This window comes from Carlito syrichta, unplaced genomic scaffold (assembly GCF_000164805.1).
Source record: "Carlito syrichta isolate Samal-C Ts95f unplaced genomic scaffold, Tarsius_syrichta-2.0.1 Scaffold305251, whole genome shotgun sequence".
NCBI classification, from domain to species: Eukaryota; Metazoa; Chordata; class Mammalia; order Primates; family Tarsiidae; genus Carlito; species Carlito syrichta.
The window spans coordinates 190,177-211,071 of record NW_007249347.1 but is presented as its reverse complement, the minus strand read 5'-3'; the positions used below and the strand labels follow the sequence as shown (position 1 = coordinate 211,071).

The window sequence follows — 20,895 nt, the reverse complement described above, 5'->3', positions numbered from 1 at the left end:
CCTACTAAAAATATCTTTCAGAAACTGGAAGGCAGAACTGCTATCATCTGGTACTTATTATTTCTTAAGTCTAAATTGAAAACTGATTATTTAGAAAGAGTATCAGTATTAGAAATTTTAAAATGACCAGGTACAGTGCGTCATGCCTATAATCCCAGCACTTTGGGAGGTTGAGGCAGGAGGATTACTTGAGGCCAGGAGTTCAAGACCAGCCTGGGTAACATAGTGAAACCTCGCCTATACAAAAAAATTAATTTATTTAAAAAAACAAAAACAATTAAGCTGGGCACTGTGGCTTAAGACTATAATCCCAGCACTTTGGGAGGCTGAGGTGAGAGGACTGTCTGAGCCCAGGGGTTGGAAACCAGCCTGGGCAACTTGGTGAGACCTCATCTCTCTAATAAACAAATAAAAAAAAATAAGCCGTCGGGCTCGGTGGCTCAGCCTGTAATCCCACGCCTTTGGGAGGCTGAGGTGAGTGGGTTGCCTGAGCCCACCGGTTTGAGACCCGCCTGGGCAGCGAGACCTCATCTCTACGATAAATCAAAAAAAACATCAGCCGGGCGTGGTAGCGCATGCCTGTAATTCCGGCTACCCGGAAGGCTGAGGCGGAAGGATCGCTGGAGCCCAGCAGGTCGAGGCTGCGGTGGCCAGGAGCGGCTACTGCACTCCAGTCTGGGTGACAGAGTGAGACTCCAACTCAAAAAAAAAAGCCAGGTATGGTAGTGCATGCCTGTAGTTCCAGCTGTTTGGAAGGCTGAAGCAAAAGGGTCTCCTGAGCCCTGCAGGTCAAGGTTGTGGCGACTATGAGCATGCCACTGTACTCCAGCCTGGGCTACAGAGTGAGAATCAGATTTTTTTAAAAAAATGAGAGTTCATGACTAATCTATTAAAAATAATAATAATATAGTCAATATAGTTTGAATTAGTTTAGTGGAAATGATGTCTTTCTGAGCCTTCCTTAATCCTCCAGCCTAATAAATCCTTAACTTCCTTGTCTGAAAGCATTGCCAGATTCCCAAATATTGTAGATCCTTTGAATTTCACTTCACCCTAGCACTTTAGATTGCATTAATACTATTTTGCTTATTTAGTTCACTTAACCCCCTCCCCAATTAACAATGTCTTGTTTATTATTGTTATCTGCAGAACTAAGGCCAGTATCTCATAAATTAGTGGTGCTAAAATTTTACTTGCTTAATGAAAGGCTATATATATGTATATAAAGAGTTAGCAACCAAACTTTACACATAATAGCACCCATCATTTGATATGCAACAATAGTTTATCAGGTCTTACAGTAAATTGTTTCTGTAAATTATCTCATCAATCTTTAGAATAACCTTATAAAAAAAGTTACTATCACATCTCCATTTTACAGTTGAGAAAACTGAGGCTCACAGAGTTAGGCAACTTGACCAAGGTCTGAGAACCAATATGTGATAGATTCTAGATATAAACCCGTCTATATAGCTATAAAGCCCAAGTCCTTAATCATTATGTGCTATTTTAACAAGATACAGCAACTTAAGAGGTATTTCAATGATCTTAAGCCCTAGCTTTTACTTTGTTACTAAAGTAAGTCCAAAATGTTAAATGCCAGAGGATACTTACTCTTAAGTTTCTAATGCCATCTTGATGTTTCAATTTTTCAAAAAAAGACTGAAAAAAATCAGATCTCTCCACATGTCTTGGAGCAACACAGAGTGCATCAATGTCAGCCCCTGCAAATCAAAGTATTTCTTATCAGGAAGAGTTTATTATATATTACATTTTTATTAAAGAACACACAAATATATGTAAGAAGAAAGAATGGAAGATGAGTATAAGATGAGATTATCAGTGATTAGCTCTGAGTAGTGAAATAATGGGAATTTTGTTCTCCTGTATTTTCTAATGATGAATGTCAAGAGTTTGTTACTGAAAATTCTTATCATTAGATCATACAAAAGCAGTTACCTTTGGTATGTACTCCAAGTCTATAGGATCCAAATGTGAAAATTTTACCACCAACGGTAGCCACAACAGAAGGTGGGAGATTCTAAATAAAATTAAACACAAGACATTTAATTGCTCAATTTAGCATAAAAATAACCTTAATGCCTACTGCACTTTACTAAGGAAATGATATACAGCACATTTGTCTATCTTGTTAAGATATGATTTCTAAAAGTACTAGGATTCTTTCAGGTGCAACTTGAAGTAATGAGGGTGTTTCCAGAGGGAAGACAAAACAAATTCATGTCCACTACACATGCACATGTCTCTATCTTAAGAAAAACTTTTTTAAAAAAATCACTAGATCCTAGCTGTCCTCTCCAAATGCCTATGTTTGGCTTCATCACTCAGAAGTCATTAAGGAACGCTTAAGTATCAAACTATGTATTTTCAGCTCTCCACATGATACTCTTGGCAACCCCATTTCCCTTTTAGTTTTGGTGAAAGGTATGTTTAATTCCTTGATTTTAGCTCTGCAACCTTTCTGCAAGAAAGAAGTCATTCTTGACAATTTCTTTCTGAAAGCTAATCTAACTTTAACTTTTTTTGGATTATATCATAATGAAAATGCTACTTTTCACCTCTCTTCAGAGCCAATTCCAACTGATCCTCAGATATTTTCACACAGATGTTGTGATCTACTTTAATATCTATGCCTCAAACAAGCAAAAAATTATTCCTGTGATAAAAAACCAGGTATTCCTTCTGATTTCCCAATTTCCATTCCTCCTTACTGTCCAAATTTATAATCACTTGTCTTCTTCTTGGCTTGCCAATTCTTTACTTATATTCCTCACATTTGTTGCCCTTTTTTTTTTCTTTTCCAGATAGTTTGCTATTGGCATATAGAAAATCTGTTGTCTTTTTATTCAACTACTACTTCCCTAATTCTAGGCTTTGTTTAATAGCATTCTAGACTACTCCCTTGCTCTTCTTTTCCCTTTCTCTATGTGTTACAAGATTAACTGGCTGACGTTCTTAAATTATTATATGTCCTTGGGCTCAAAGCTGGCTGATGCATTCTTCTACTGACTGAGGTAAGGCTCCATGGATCTGTTGTTGAAAATCTTTACAATATGTGTTTATCGATCTTTCTTGCCTTGCTTCCTGATCTTCCTTTCTGAAGCTCCCACATGTTACATAATCTAATCTCCTTTCCGTTGCATCTGCCATTGTCCCTACCTTCTCAGGATATCTTAACATCATCCATTTTTCAAAGTTCACTTCAAGTTCCATCTCTTCCATGAAGCCTTCACTGGTTATCCTCACCAGAGGCTATAACAGGCTCTTTTACCATTATAATCTTTAAATTAATGCTACATTTACTGACTTTTTTTTGTATGTCTCACCTTTTCAGTCATATTTAAACTTCTCAAAACTGATAACTGTATATACAACTTCTCTGTATTTCCTCATAATTACCCAGTACAAGTTCCAAAAAATAATATCTGTTGATTAACTTGAACTTGAATAAAAGGATCTATATAACAGGATATTATTTTTGTTACTTTCTTTGTTTAATAAATATTAATGAAGCCAGGAGCGGTGGCTCACACCTGCAATCCCAGCACTGTGGGAGGCTGAGGTGAGGGGACTGCCTGAGCCCAGGGGTTTGAGACCAGCCTGGGCAACTTGGCGAAACCTCGTCTCTACAATAAATCAAAAAATTAGCCGGGTGTAGTGGCGTGCGGCTGTGGTTCCAGCTACTTGGAAGGCTGAGGCAGAAGGAGCAGCTGAGCCCAGCAGGTCGAGGCTGTGGTGGTCATGAGCCTGTCACTGCACTCCAGCCTGGGCAACAGAGATTGATAAATAAATAAATATTAATGTTTCATGAGTAACTTTATAAATTTTATAATATTATAGTTAGAATGAAACAAAATAGATTATAGCTAGTCAATTTATTCATTCGATGTTTTTTTAAGAGACAGGGTCTCATTATGTTGACCAGGTTGGCCTTGAACTCCTGGGCTCTAGTGATCCTTCTACTTTACCCTTACCCTCCAAGTAGTTAGGACCACAGGCTGCCACCATACCCAGGAGTCAGTAAATTTATTGACAACTAACATGAATCAAAGGTTAGAGCAGTGGCTCATCCCTACATGCCTGTAATTCTAGTACTTTGAGAGGCTGAGGCTGAAGGATCACTTGAGGTCAGGAGTTTGAGACCAGCTTGGGTAACAATTTGAGACCCCATCTTTACAAAAATAAAAAAATTGGCCAGATGTGGTAGCGCATGCCTCTAGTCCTAGATACTATGGGGGTTGTTGTGGGGAATTTTTTGAGCCCAGGAGTATAAGGCTGCAGTGAGTTATGATGGTACCACTGTACTCCAGTCTGGGCAACAGAGTGAAATTGTCTCTAAAATACACAGATATCTATATGAATAAATAAAAATTGTCTTAAAAATTAAAAACAAATTTTTTTAAAAAAAGGATAGAGAAACTAGGACCTTAAACAATCTATTAGCTTACCTTTCTACTTCGAAAAGTATGATCCTTGCATGATTTATGAGAAAGTGATATGCTGAATCACAGTGTTATTTTTGCCACAGTATTTAACGAAAATGATCTGATCTGAGGTTTCAGACTAAAGTTTAAATATCCCAATTGTGTATATAATATTCAAACGATCTTTGATCTAACTCAAATCCTTCAGTTATTTTCCAAACTATAATAAGTGAAAGAGAATTATAACTGATACAAAAAATGACCTATTACCTTATTCGTGCAATGGAAGATGTGAAAACTGACTTAATTATTTGACTGCTTGTGACAAGCATTTCACTTGTTCAGAATTTGACTTATCCAGTCACCTCAACTATTGCTATCACTGATGAAGAGTTCAGAAACAAGCCAGATAGACTTTTGGTCGCAAAAGTAAATTGCATAAAGACCATGTTAAACTCAATGACTACAGTCCTGGGAGATGCATACCCTTATTCTATATCCATTGTTTAAAAGAACCAATTCTACATATCGATCACAGGTACAGAAAGAAATAACAAAAGCTGTAAAACAAAGAATTCTAGCAGGTATTTACCTAATTTAGAAACACATGCAGATTAAGGGCAGAAAGGACTTTGCAGCTAGACAGGCTCACAACTGTGAGATGTTAAATGATTGATGTTAAGGCAGAGATGGGAAAACTATAAAAAACAAAATACTTAAAATACAACAGTTTGGGTTACTTAGTGAAGGGGCAAACAGTATCACCCTGTTGAACATCCCTACCTCGTTCTAGTACAGCCAGTAAAATAATATTCATACTGATGATTCTCAGACAATAATGAAAATTCAATTATATTCAAAATACAGTCGGCCTTCCATATCCGCAGGTTCCGCATCTGCGGATTCAACCAACCGCGGATTAAAAAATTAGAAAAAAATAAAAAATAACAATGATAAAAAATAATGCAAATTTTAAAAACAATACAGTAACAACGATTTACATAACATTTACATTACATTAGTTATTGTAAGCAACAATCCAGAAATGACTGAAAATATACAGGAGATGTGTAAAGGTTATATGCAAATACATATTATAAGGGACTTGAGCATTTGTAGATTTTGGTTATCTCAGGGGTCCTGGAACCAATCTCCTGAGGATACCAAGGGAAAACTGTACTATAAAAAGCAGGAAAAGGTAATCAATTTCAGAGAAGGGGAAAAAAGTTATATAGTTAGAAATGGGGTTTGTAAACTCCTATGTCTCAGGAGCCAAGCAAGTATGAAAATAATGGACTCCTACATGAGAAACATAAAAACTGATAAATAGTAGTCACCTTGCCAAAGAGAATAGGGAGTAGTAGGGCCATGAGGCACTGGAGGGCAGGAGCCTAATCCAGTTCAAGACTCTCCCTGATGTGCACAAAGGCAGGCCAGATCTGGTATTTCATAGTCTGAAATCTGGTCTTTTATGCAAAATTTCCTGATATTTAAATTTTGACCCACTACAAATAAGTCAGACAAGAAATTATGCAGACTTGCAGCTGTATATTGGCTACTTCTAGGGTAAATCCTCATCTATTTAGAAATTCAACTACCTAGATCAGTTCATTCCCAAGTATACCAGAAAGCAAAATTTTAAAGTTTTTCAGATAATTCTCAACTCCTGCATCTTACTGCTAGAATAAATGAGCAGGATATTTGAAACTAAGAATTCCATGTAGCTTAGAGTCTTACCTTACTCTCACTGACATCAGAAATCCATTCTTTTACTAAATTGTTCAATTTACCAAGAACAACCAGCCTACAAAAAAAGGGGAAAAAATGCTTTAGATTAAAACTAAATTAAAAGAAAAAACAGTATTAAAGAAATGAACATATAGGCCATATGGTTTGTGCTGGTCCTAGGGTTAAAGCATATTATACACATAATAAAGTTATCTCATGTGTTGATACATGGCATATCTCTTTGGCATTCTTAGATCCCTAAAAGTGCCAAAGAGGTGTTAAATGGTGATGATAGTATTTTAGTTTCTGAACTATTTTCAAAATTCAAAAAGCCTAATAAAAATCATAAAATCACCTTCAATGAGGCTGTAGTAGGTTTTTTATGGAATAAAATCAATTCGGTGTGGAAATAGAGGATAGAATTCTCTCACTGCCAGCAAAAGGTCTTTGAGTTATTAAGATGGGCAAATTAATTGTTGGTTAATTTCTATAAAATACTTAATAAAAGCAGTTTGGTATTACTAAAACAAACTTGCTACCAATGGCATAAACAAATCCACATTTAAAAAGAAAAGTAGTGCTGAGACATCTAAAAGATAGCATATACAAAACTGAAATCCTGATCTGTCCAACTAGCATCTTTGTTAGTTTCCCCCAGATAATGGAACTCCATCCTTCAGAATGCTGAGACAAAAACCTTGTCATCATCCTTGACATTGCTGTTCTCATATACATTCCACAGAAATTAAACTCTAAAAATCCTACCTTTAAAATATACTCAGAATTCTATTCTTATCATCTCTATTGCCATCCTCCAGGTTCCAGCCACTGTCATTTCCTCCTGAGGGTACTATAATGGCTTGCTAACTAGTCTCTCTGCTTCTGTCTTCTTCAGACTACTCTCAACACAGCAGCTAGAGTGACTGTGTGAAAGCATGAGTCTGATAATGTCAATCTTCTATTCAAAACCTTAAGAGCTTCCCAATTTACTCAGTGTAAAAAACTTCACCATGCCTTATAAGGTCCTAAGTGCCCTTGCTGTCCAAGTTCCTTCCCATCTCACTTTCTTTAAGTTCATATTTTTCTATTTATTGGCTGTGCTTCAGAAACTCTGAATATCTTGCTCCTCAAATATACCAGGTACACTCCTATCTCAGGCTTTCTGCCTAGAACACTCTTCCTTCAAATAGCTACATGACTTTCCCTCATCTTCAAATTTTTCCCTAAATGTGACTTTCTCAATAAGGCCTTCCCTGAAAATCTCTACCTCCAACTTTATTTTTCTCAGCAGCATTTACTTATCATGTGTAACACTGTATTCATTTTACTTATTTGGCCGGGAAGCTCTTCTTTTAACTCCCGCCTAAAATGTAAACTACAGAAGGGCCAAATTTTTTCTTCTTTTTGTCAGCCATAGATACTCAATATATGTTTGTAAAATTAATGATTAAATAATGTACTTTAAAATATTTTCCCGTTTTCAATGACATACCTGTGGTTCAATTCTTCCTCATCTTCAAACACTCCAAATGGTTTCATGGCATCAATTAATTTCTGTGTGTAAATATGATCAATTTCTTTAGGACATGCCAAACTAATCGGAGAGGTAATTCCATAATGCTTTTGTTGACGCTGGCTGTCCAGCACGGTATTTCTGTTCAAGAAAACAAGAAAAATGTAACAGCAGAAAAAAATGTAAAGTACCATACAACCCTGATACACTGAATCTCTCAATCCACTCATACTAATTTAGCTACCTTACAAGTTTACTTAGTACTAACAGTAAGGGCAGACACTTTTTTTAAAAGGAAAAATGAGTATTTTGTGTTTATGTTTATGAAGGGGCTATTCATACTGCCTCCAGCTTTCATGGTTAGGATGTCTTTTCAAGCAAAAAGCAGCATGTGTTGGCACCAGGACAACTGTACCAACAACCCTCAGCTCAAATGCAAAGAGCCTGTATGGAATCTGTGCCAAGGCCACCTCCACTATACCCTGCAGACTTAAGTCAAGTACCATCTAGATTCTAGGATCTTTGAAAAGCAGTCAACCACTTGAAAGAAAGCCCTCAGTAAAAACAATGGAGCATTTCCCCCTAGGAAGAAACAGAAAGATCCCATTAGAAGGTCCTTGTGAAATAATATGGCTTTTAAAAAGAAATCACAATTAGACTTATCCTTGGGAAATCCACATTAACAACCTTTGCTTGAATTAGAGGTATTTAGTCCTAACATTTTGTGACTCTAGTTAATTGTTCTCTTCATTTTAGACTGTTCTCTTTCATTCCTTCCATTAGATAATTATCAAATTCTTTACATTAAATGGCTACCATTTAGAGGATACAATATGAGCCCTCCTTCAAAGATCCTAGCCATCAGGAAATTACAATTCAAAATAAAGTACATTAGAAGTTCTGAGATTTTGGGTTTACACAGACCAATAATTCCAAAATAAGCTATGGGCTAACAGAGGTAGGTAAAACTTATTTTGCTATGAAAGTGAGTAAAAACAAACATACACACTAATCAGCTAACCCCACCATCTATGTTCACCATACTTTCTTGAAGGGCCATTAATACCAATAGTAAGAATATAAAATAAAATTTAAAAAGCAGTCTTTTAAGCTGAATATATTATCCCTGTTAAAACACACACACACACACACACACACACACTCACACTCATAATAGTGACGGTTTAATTGTTTTTGGGTTTTAACTGGTCAAAACATGGCTCATCACTACTAGGTGCAGAGAATAAGGCACACTCTTTAGCTAAAAATTTCACTAGGAAGAGCGAGACAGGGAAAATCAAATGGAAGATAAAATAGCCTATACACCACCCAAAATGACTCAAAGAAACAAAAAGAGGAAAACGTCAATACTGGTGACTTTAATTTCTCTTCAGCATTTATTTTGCTGCAGGACAAACAACACTTTAGTTATTTCAAGTTGTAATTTCTTTGTAAAGATGTGTTTTTTTTTTTTTACCTCTAAGAGAGGTAGAGAGGTGTTTTGGTATTGTTTGTTTTGTTTACATATATATGGTAAATGAGTAAGGTAGACTAACTCTTTATATATGATCAGTTAATCTCAACAATAACCATAATAGGTGCCATCTTACAGATAAGTAACTGAAGTTCAAAGAAAGGAAGAGTCAAATCTGAACTCCAAAACCTCTCTTCACCACTCTATTCTCCACCCTCCATGACTACTTCAGTTCTGACGCTATATTACTGGGTCTCACTTTCTTGTCTATACGCTGAAGACTTGACTATGTAGGTGCCTCCTAGGCCTGAAATTCCAAATCTAGGGTTCTAAACTTCCCTCATCTATACAGGAGGAAAAACATAAATAACAGAATCCCACATTCCCTTCAACCCATCAATTATCACAGGCAAACACGCTAGAGAAATTCTAGTCACAAGTATACTAGGAGACAAAAAAGAATGTTCACTGCCACTGTAACATTAAAAACTTACAACGGAATACATTAGTTAATATGAATTAATTAGAACTAAAATATTAACACAGACAAAGCTCAGAGATACCATGTAGCACTAAAGAAGCAAGTTACAAAATGACAAGTGTGACACTGTTATATAAAAAGTAAAGCAATGCCAGATATTGTGGTCACATGCATATTTAGTAATAACACTAAAAAACAGGCAGCAACAATAGATATCAAATTCAGGACTGTGGAGACCTCTGGAGAGGGAGATGAATGGGACCAGAGAAGGAGGTAGGAGAGTTCTTCAGATGTATTTAGAATGACTGATCGCTTTTAAATAAACAGGTATGTACACACACACACACACTACATGTGTAGAATATTATGCTTTGGGAGAAATGGGTGGTGGCTACATAAATGATGCTTATGCTACTCTGCATTTTTCCACATGTTTAAATTATTTCCTAGTAAACCAAAATGTAAGAAGCTACAACCAAATTCTTGCCAAGCACGGAAACTGTTTCTGACTTATCAAAGTGTGAGCAGGAGGTAAAGACCGGTAGATAATGCGGGTAGGTGGGGATGCATGGGGTGGAAGAGGGTGGGGACGGCAGCGAAAAGACCTTAGCCTCAAAAAACCCAGGGGCTGGGATAGGTCATTCACTCCTCAAGACCCGGAGACAGCCGGTCAGGAAGGGAGGAGGGGGAGGCAGGGGGATGGTATTTGCGCCAATGCAGACAGGAGCAGACGGGCTCAGACAGTGCTGGGGGCAGGAGAGTGACCGACAATTTCTCCCTACGGACACCGGCGCCTCTCTCCCTCCTCATCCCGGTCTGGGGGAGTCCTCGGAGGCGGGACAGTTGGGGGCAGATGGGGACTCCCGGAGTAACCAGAGTCCGTGCAGGGGTGGCCAGGTGAGCCGCCGGGCGTAGGGGAGGTGCCCTTGCGGACCGGCCGGGAAACGAGAAGGAGACCACCTGGGTGAGCCGCGGGCAGGACGCAAAGGACAGAGAACGGCAAGGGGCCCCCGGGCCGACCACCCCAGCTCACCCCTACCCGCCTCGCCCCCAACCGCCGTCCCCCACCACTTACGCAGACATCTCTTTCATCGCTTCCTGCGTCTCCCTCTCCAGCGAGTGTCTTTCGCTCTGGAGTCCTGATCTTGCTGTTCCCTTCTCCCCCTGTCCACTTTCCTCCGGTCGCTTGTAGCTCGCTTGCTCGCTCACTTTCTCACTTACTACGGCTGAGGCATCCGAGTAGTGAAAACACCACAAAACCGGCTCTATTTATGACAATACAGCGCGGCCGACGCCAATATGGCGCCGCTTCCCAGCCTGCCCCTCGCCCGCCGCGGCCCCGCCCCTGCAGGCCTGGCCCCACCCTCAGCCACGCCCCCTCCGCCGTGGGTCCCGGGAGGCTCCGGGGGCTCCGCCCACAGGGGAGAGGGCTCGCGCTGCAAACGCCGGTCCCGAGGGGTGTTTGGTCCCCTCCTTTGTCCGTGGGACTGTCAATCCCAGCAAGCCGCTTGGAAGGTAATTTGGAAATGTGTTTTCCTTGTTTCCCGAATGAGAGTATTATAATATGTATTTTAAAAGATCACAGCCTTGCCTAACGAATACTAGTTCAACGCTTCCATTATCCTACATCTTTTGATTTAGCTAGTATTTATTTTATTTTATTAGTCCTACGTAACCAACCCACCCGTTGAGATTTTTGTCTCGAAGGGATCACACTCAGGAACTTGCGACTTTAACACAATTATCCCAGGGAAAAGGAAGCTTGTAAATTGGAGGCTAACTGTTCACCCCTAAGTATTGTCCCTGATTCATGACATTTTGGCATTTAGCCGAAAGGTTTAAAATATTCGCTAGCAGTTTGCAGTAGGATAGATCCAAGGCTAAATAAAAAGTGTACACTTCCAAATAGTGGAGATCATGTTTCGTTTGTATGTGAGGGTGTAAATTGGAAAATAATGGCAAATTTTAAAATGTTAAAGGGGAGAAGTAGTTTTAATACTAAATCATTACGAAGAAAAGGATGTCAAGAAGCTGCTTGATGTTGGAATGCGATTCAGAGACACAGTAAATAGAAGGAATCACTGACTGAATTATTCATTCAAAAATATTTAGTGAAAACTCGATCTGTGCCAGGCATTGTGCTAGGCTCCAGTGATTTAATGGTGCTTAAAACCAGATTTATTCTTTGTTCTTAAGACGTGCAGAATCATGAATCAAGTATAAGTGGTAGGGATTCTTCTGTTGTAGAACTAAAACATTTACTATGTATTGGGCACTAGAGATGCTTAATTCCTGCCTTCAAGAGTTTACTATCTAATGGAGGAAAATATCTGCCTAGATCATTAAAATACAGTATGGTTTGTAATCCAGATGGGGTCCGGATACTAAGCCTAGAGAGGGCCACCTAAACTTGATGGTGGGGGACCTCTATAATGGCTTCCTAGAAGAGAGGATGCTGCGTAAATTAGCAAGATTTGGGAGTAGGGATTGAGTGCAGGTGATGGGTGAAGTTAAAAGCTGTTTCAGACAGCATAGGATAGCAGCTAGCATGGGCTCCAGTGCAAGGTAGACCTAAATTTGAGTTTCAGTTTTGCTACTTACTTGTTCTGTAACTTCAGGACAATTAACTTAAACAAACTGTTTTTCTTGTCTGTTAAATGAAGATAATAAGGTTGTAAGAGAACCAAATGAGAAGAGTATGTATAGCCCATAGGCATGTCAGTCCAAAAATTCAGACATGCAAGAAATAATACTTTAGTTTCAAAAACTTAAATTTGAGTTCTGATTACCTCATTCTTTTAAGTTGCAGACAAAGACAATCTTGGTTGGCCTGCCCCACCCCACCCAGCCCATCATTCTTAAGATGGTGTCAAAGTAATAGGGGAGGTAGGGCAGGTTGTGTTTACCTAGTCCTGGGCCACATTCCTGTCCTGTTAGATCTGGGTCTGGAGATTCTCTGCTGCATCCAGGTCATATCTGGGGCTGGTGGTAAGGTCCTGTAGTCTCCTTAGTCCAGAGGCACTGCAGAGTTAATTCTTCCCACCTTCTCCATCTCCTCCACAGCATGGGAGTCTTGCAGGCCAAGAACCAGAAAGCCTCCTTTTCTCAAGGTTTCTAACCAAGCTGTTTATTACTAATGCATAGAGTTATCTTCAGGGCTTAGCTTTGTTTCAAACACAAAAGCCAGAAAGACTTGCAGGCTGATTCTGTTATCTGCACAGTGTTCAGTGCTAGGCACATAAGGGTTCAATAAAGTTAACTCTTATGGGGTGTGGTGGCTCATGCCTATAATCCCATCACTTTGGGAGGCCGAGGTGAAAGGATTGCCTGAGCCCCTGGGTTTGAGATCAGCCTGGGCAACTTGGTGAGACCTCATCTCTACAATCAAAAATAAAAAATCGAAAATCAAAAAATTAGCCGGGTGTGGTGGCAATGCCTGCAGTTCCAGCTGCTTGGAAGGCTGGAGCAGAAGGATCACCTGAGCCCAGCAGGTCAAGACTGGTGGCCGTGAGCATGCCACTGCACTGCAGACTGGGAGACAGAGTGAGACTCCAACTCAAAAAGAAAAAAAAAGCCAACTCTTACTTATACTGATTACCATAATTCTTATCACTTAATTGTTTTCTCTTCATGTTTTTATTTTTAAAATATTTCTTTTCCTTCCTTCCTTTCCTGTATAGTATACTTTGTTTGCTATTGTCTGCTGCAATAATTTGGAAAGGAGTGAACTCTGTTTTTAATTCTACTCAGTGAAATCTTAAAGTGTTTCAAAGACAGCTGTAAACCTATATCTGATTTTTTTTTTTTTTTAAGAGTTGGAGTCTCATTCTATTGCCCAGGCTGGAGTGCAGTGGCAGGCACACTCACGGCCACCATAGCCTCGACCTGCTGGACTCAGGTGATCCTTCTGCCTCAGCCTTCCAAGCAGCTGGAACTACAGGCACAAGCCACCACACCCGGCTAATTTTTAAATTTATTTTAGAGATGAGGTCTTGCCAACTTGCCGAGACTGGTCTTGAACCCGTGAACTCAGGCAATCCTCTCACCTCGGCCTCCCAAAGTGCTGGGATTATAGGCATGAGCCACTGAACCCGGCCTTATATCGAATTATTAAGGTCAACATCAGAACAATACATTTTTTGGGGTCCAGCCCCTTTTGCCAGGTCGTGAGATCTCCTGAAGGAGAGACGGATAGGCGAAAGATGGACACAATATTCCCGGACACCTGCTTCCTGAACAGATGACATACTTTATTAGTTAACAGAAAGCTTTTATAGCATTTGTAAAGGGGGCAAGACAAAGAAAATTCCTTCACGTATATATGTTTTAAAAGTTACCACCATCTAGCGGTCTTTAGAAGAAACGAATAAGCCAAAAACACTATCTACTTTCAGTTAATTAGTCTTGAGATAAGTGTAAAAGGAGTTTCACTTAAACTAAACATAATGCATACAAGGTTTACTTTGATTTCGGTTCCACATCACTAGTCTAATTAAAAAGGCCATAAATTCACTAAAACAAACTATAGGCTGTACCTAGTGATAGCAGGAATATAAAGACCATTAACTTGACCAAACAACAGTGGCTAGCTTTTAAAGAATAACTATGAAAGTCACTTACTGTGAAAATACATACACTAATCTTTACTCTGGTTAAACATATAAAGTGAATGAAACATAATGAAATAAAACTAACACAACGAAAATTCTTATGGTTGCAAATTGCCAATGAGCTTTTAAGTTTAGGATAATGGTGATTTGGCTGTTTTCCCTTATGCTTGGCAACCTCCTGGAAAACATCTTTGTCTTAAGATAGGCGGTGGAGCAATTATTATTATCTTTGAGGCACCAGCTTTATCATTGTGTGAACTTAAACTTATGAACTTAAAACAATCTTCAAAGTAGCTATAAAACACTAAACTATAGCACTAAGACTTAATTAATGACACAAAGTAAAAACCTTGTTAAACATAACCAGAGCCTAATAATTTTTGTCAACCCTCATACATATGTATATTGATTATATAAACTTGTATGATATTACATTTACCAATTATGATTAGTACTTGGATAAAACAATTATCATGTCTAGAATAGCACTGCCAGCAACTTTCTTCAAAAGAGTCCCAAATTACAGTCCTTGAAGTGCTTCAAGAAAGTTCCCAGGTGCACGGTTCTTCATGTAGCAGTTCTTCTCTTTTTTGGGCTTTTACGACCTTCAAAGCTTTTGTAATCGCCTTTCTTGTCCAGGTGTCTTCATTACTTTTCTCTTATCCTGCAGTGTTTATTTCTAAGGAAAACTCAAAAGAAGCTTTTAATGACATTTCCCAGGCCCCCAAGGTTGCTTTCTGTATTTAGTTAATTATCATAGAAGTATCTAATTAGTATATTATGAATTCAGTGAAAACCCACTCTATAAATGTTTACTTAAAATTTAACTATAGAATTAAGCAAAAACCTTAACGATTAATCTTTATCCTAAGTCTGTGAAGACAAAGGAGTTATCACCCTTATCTAGGAGTTATCACCTACATAACTCCTAGATAAGTGTTAGAACTTATAATGAGCTCATAATGAACTTACCATAAACTTGTGCTTCTAAAAAACCTTATGTCTGACCACTAAACTGCATAATTCTAAATCACATAAGGAGTGAATATACTTATATCATTTTTTACTCAAGCAATATCTAGTAACTTATAACCAAGTGAAAGAAAGCATTCTTGATGTGCTTCAGAGTTTAACCCTTGCATATGTTAGAAAAGGCCAAGCGGCATAGTGGGAAAATGGGAAAATGAACCATGACATTCTCAGGTTAGGTGGAGTACTTCGCATAAACATGTCATTTTCTTCTTCCACGACTGCACAGAATTTCTTCAGCCGTATCAAACAGCAAAGGTGGAAGACAGAAGGGCCTCAGCTTCCCGGGCTCGCCCTGCGGCCCGGGGTCTTCGGCCCACCGGGACCCTGTCAATCATGTGGACCTCCAAGCCTGGCTCCCAACATACATTTTTATTCGCTTTTACATAATTTGTAGTTTGGCACTGTTTTAATTGCTTTTCCTCCCAAGTTTCTGTCTTTGTTAATCTACTTGGGATTGAATGTCCATCTTCAACCTCTATTTGAATAAGGATACTTTCTTTTCCCCAACACTCATTTCAGTAAGGACAGTTTTTCTTTTTGCAGTGTACATTGTAATTATTTTGTTGAGTTAAAAGTTTTCAAATTACAAAAGTAGCCCGGGTTCATAAAAAAAGAGTGGATGTCTGTCCCTCCCTTCTATCTCTTTCTCCAGTTTTATTTCCTAGAGGACAGTGGTATCTGTGCTTCCAGAATGTTCTCAGTATACCCCAAACCACATATAAACATGTACAGAGGTTTTGTTTTTGTTGTTTTTTAATTTTGAAAAAAAATGGATCATACTATACATGTTCTGCTCCTTGGTTTTTTTTTTTTAACTCGTCGCCCAGGCTGGAGTGCAATGGCACGCTCACGGCCACCACAGCCTCGACCTACTGGACTCAGGTGATCCTTCCACCTCAGACTTCCAAGTAGCTAAAGCCATGGCATGTGCCACTATGTCCAGCTAATTTTTTGATTTATTGTAGAGATGAGGTCTCGCCATGTTGTTCAGGCTGGTCTCAAACCCTTGAGCTCAGGCAGTCCTTTCGCCTCTGCCTCCCAAAGTGCTGGGATTACAGGCTTAAGTCACCGTACCTGGCACCCCAAATTTCTTGTGTTGAAGTCCTTACCCACAATACCCCAGAATGTGATAGTATTTGGAGATAGAGTCTTTAAAGAGGTGATTAAGTTAAAATGAAGTAATTAGTGAGGGTCCTTCTGCAATATGATTGGTGTCCTTATAAGAAGAGCAAATCTGGACACAGATGGATAGAAAGGGAAGACCATATGAGGTACAGGGTGAAGATAGCCATCTCCAAGCCAAGGAGAGAGACCTCAGAAGAAATGAACCTTGTCTTGGATGTATAGCCTCCAGAACTGTGAGAAAAGAAATTTCTGTTGTTTAAGCCACTCAAGATGGTACTTTGTTATGGCAGTCCAAGAAAACTAATATATACCTACTTTGCTCTTTTTGTTTGTTTGTTTTTGTTTTTTGAGTTGAGATCTCACTCTGTTGCTCAGACTGGACTGTAGTGGCACAATCATAGCTAACTGCAGCCTTGACCTCTTAGGCTCCAGTGATCCTTCCACCTCTGCCTCCCAAGTAACTGGAACTATAGGTGTGTGCCACCGGTTAATTTTTTATTTTTGTGGAGACAAGTTCTATGTTGCCCAGGCTGGTTACTTTGTTCTTTTTAACAGTAACATGGTATTCTTGGTCATAGATCATATACAATATCATTTATATATGTAATATCATAATATATTTAACCATTTTCCACTGTCTCAAATTTGTTTATGTTATAAATAACACTATAATAAACATCCTTATACATATATCCTTGTACTTGTGTCACCAGTATTGAATAGATTCTTAGTGATGGAGTGCTGTGTCAGGAGATATGTATATATTTTGCTTTATTTTATTTTTTATTTTTTGAGTCAAGGATTGCCTCCTGGGCTCAGGGGTTCCCTCTGTCTAAGTCTCCCGAGTAGCTGGGACTATAAATGTCCACCATACCTGGCTAATTTTTTTTTTTTTTGTAGTGATGAGGTCTCAAACTATGGGCTCAAGCAATTCTCCCACATTGGCCACCCACAGTGCTGGTATTACAGGCATGAGCCACCACGTCCAGCAGTATATATCTTAAAAACCAATTTACATATTATAAATTGTCCTCTAAGAAGGTATACACGCCATATAATATGTATGGGATGGTCTGTTTTCTTAAACACTCACTAATGCTGGATATTAAAAATATTTTTTATACTTATGAAGCCTATAAGTATACAGAAAAAGTAGAGTGAATAGTATAATAAGTACCATACTGTATACTTATCACCTGGAATTATTTTAATTTTATTTTTAGCATTTTGTCATGTGTTTCACCTATTTTTTGTTGAAGTCTTTTAAAGCATATACAGATATCATGACATTTCACTCATAAATGCTTTGATATGTATATCTAATAAGAGCCATACAACCATAATACTATTAACACACTCAAGTTTTCCCAGTTGTTGCCAAAGTGTCTATTGCACCAAGTTTCATAGTAGGATCCAATCAAGAACTATGGGTTGCAATTGATTATTGGGTCTTTGAATTGTATTTTTTGTTGTTGTTGTTTGTTTTGTTTTGTTTTGTTTTTTAGTAGAAGTCTCACTCTTGCTGGGGTCAGCCTGGGCTCAGGCCATCCTTCTGCTTCAGCCTTCCAAGTAGCTGGAACTACAGGCATATGCCACCACGCTCGGCTAATTTTTTGATTTATTGTAGAGATGAGGTCTCACCAAGTTGCCCAGGTTGGTCTCAAACCCACAGCCTCAGGCAATCCTCTCACCTCGGCCTCCCAAAGTGCTGAGATTATAGGTGTGAGCTACTGTGCCCAGCCAAAGACTTTATTTTTTAAGAGCAATGTTAGGGCCACAGCAAAATTGAAAGAAATTTCAGATTTCCCACATACCCTCTGCCTCCACACATGCATAGTCTTCCCCGTTATCAACCTCCTGAAGTACATTTTAATCTAGAACAGACTTTCTCTCCAGTTTTTTATTTTACCTATGATATAGATTTGGAGAGACCAGGCTAGTTTTTCCTTAGAATGTTCCATCATCTGGATTTTTTTGTTTTCTTGTGGTGTCATTTAACAATAACCTCAGTGTTTTCTATTATTTACAGTTGGAATTAAAGGCTTGATTAGATTCAGGCTAAGTAAACACTGCATCACACCAGGAGCCACATAATGATGCTCTAGTTATCCCTTGATTAATGATACTAAGATTGATTACTGGGTCTGCATGATGTCAGACATCTTGCAACTAGCTAGTATCCTTCAAGGTGATAACTTTGGCACCAGGTGAATATCCAGCTCTCCCACCTTTCACCTTATTTTTTCTGCATCTGTTGATAATTCTTGGCTATTTGTGGGTTGAAAACTGATTTTTCCCAATTCAGTCTACATTGATAGCTGGCCTTTTTTCTGGAAAGGGAGGTTCCTCTTCATCAACTGGGGTTACTAGGTTATTCTGTGATACACCGATCTTACTGCAAAGGAAAAAACCATTCTTTCTCTTTCAGATAAGAACTTGGTGTAATGACCACCTGCAAAAAATTTTTGTTTGCTTGCTTGCTTTATTCCTCCCATCTTTTTTTTTGGATCCCCTGGACGAAATATGTTTATATAGTTGGTATGTTTCAATCAGTTATAATCATTGGGGTTTTTTTTTTTGATGCTACAATTATTCTTTGGCCAGTGGGTGCCTCTGTCAAGTTGTTTCTTCTGTTAATACATTTTTTTTTTTTTGAGTTGGAATCTCACTCTGTTGCTCAGGGTAGAGTGCAGTGGCATTCTCATGGCCACTGCAGGCTCGACCTACTGGGCTCAGGCGATCCTTCCCCCTCAGCCTTCCAAGTAGCTGGAACTACAGGCATGCACCACTACACCTGGCTAATTTTTAAAGTTTATTGTAGAGATGAGGGCTCGCCAAGTTGCCCAGGCTGGTCTCGAACCCGTGGGCTTAGGCAATCCTCTTACCTCAGCCTCGCAAAGTGCTGGAATTATAGGCATGAGCCACGGTGCCTGGCCCAGTTGGCTCTTTTATTTTTTGAAAATTAATTCAAGTAAACAGAACTGCACCTTGGGAAAGTGTTAAAATGTTAGTACAAATAATTTGGGGGAAGGTTTTTTTACAAATTATTATTTTAATGCTTTAAGATCTGCTGGGTTGTTTACTTGTCAGTAGGACAGAGACCATATCAGTCTCATGCACCAGCTCATCTTCAGGAATTAGTATCAATAAATATTTGTTGAATGAATTTATTGTAAGTGTTATTTTCTCTCTTATATATTTCTCCATCTCAGGTGATAGACTATCTCTATTTTGCCCTCTCCCTCACGATCTTAATATTCTGATGTATCTGAATGTTGTACACTTACTCGGTTGAAACCTTTTCATCTTTAGACTCTCATTAACTTGGAGAAGTTCCTTTTACCAGCAGATTGTCAAGGCATAGTGTTGGTCACACTGGTCTTTAGCAGGTTAACATAGTGGGTTATGACTAGCACTTTTAAAAAGCGAATAGAAAAGTGTGTTGCCTCAGATAGGATAATTCAAAAAATGACCCTGAGACCTAATGCTGGGGTTCTGTGTGTGTTGTGGCAGCTGGGACTAAGGTTTCCAATTCTATCAACAGGTGGAACCCCAAACTTAGTTCATCCCAGGATGGCTTTCTTCCCCAAGCAGAAGAGGCTGCAACTTTTAGAGATCCCCGGGTGCTGGATTGCTGGCTTGCCCAGACAACTTCTATAAACAACTGGCACCTAAACTCAGTTCCCCCGGCTCTAAATAGCCTCTTTGTCCACATTCTGACAAGGCTACTCTAAGAGGGTATTGCTCTAAGAGGGTATCATCTCACAGGGGCACATGTCCTTCCATTGGAACATGTACAATACCCACCTTAGCATCCCTCTCTCTGGGATGATAGGGGGACCCAGGACTATGTGATCTTCTCTTGCTGACCCTTGGCTTGTACGCTTCCCCATTATAACTTGTTCTTTAACCTAAGCTGAATGACCATGTGGAATCCATCCTAAGCCCTGTTGCATGACAGGTGGCAACCATGAAGGGAATCCTCATTTACTTTGAATAAAAATAAAATGAAACATGGTTGAATTTGCTTTCAGTGGATTCATGTCTGGTCTTAGTTGATTTTGAACAAATAGGAACTGTTGGATGTTGTCAGAAATTGATATGGATCCTCAACCAAATTTTTAATAGGATATCAGATCCAGATGAAGTAAAGAAAAAAGCTGGCAATAAATGACATTTCAGACATGTAGTAGCAAGTCATTATAAAATTGAGGAGGAGCAGAGTGGATGGGGAAGGGAGAGTCATAGCTGAAAAGATATCTCTAATGTGAGTAAGATCTTTGGGAAAAGGACTCTACCCAATAAGGTTACGCTTGGATGGCTAATTTGTGCCCTGTTGAGATCTCAGCCTACCACTAAGCATGTCAGAAGAGGGAGGGCCGCCCAAGTGTTGCAATGCCTAAAAAGTCTCTCACCATAAACAATACACTTTTCTTTTAGCCCCCTTCAACAAAGTGGCCCTTATTACTCCATGTTATGGATGTCAG

At 39.0% G+C, this 20,895-nt stretch overlaps 1 protein-coding gene across 1 annotated transcript in view; it reads right to left on the bottom strand.

Annotated features, from left to right (window-relative positions):
- PAPOLG (poly(A) polymerase gamma) overlaps positions 1-10,969 on the bottom strand; it is a 34,706-nt gene extending 23,737 nt beyond the window's left edge. Inside the window, exons 1-5 of the mRNA XM_008061433.2 lie at positions 10,717-10,969; positions 7,666-7,827; positions 6,183-6,249; positions 1,960-2,041; positions 1,615-1,724 (exon numbers count right to left, since the gene is read on the bottom strand). Coding sequence (XP_008059624.2) covers positions 1,615-1,724; positions 1,960-2,041; positions 6,183-6,249; positions 7,666-7,827; positions 10,717-10,733 — 438 coding nt within the window. The 5' untranslated portion in view covers positions 10,734-10,969. The remainder of the gene's footprint in view (positions 1-1,614; positions 1,725-1,959; positions 2,042-6,182; positions 6,250-7,665; positions 7,828-10,716) is intronic.
- Between the last annotated feature and the right edge of the window lie 9,926 nt (positions 10,970-20,895).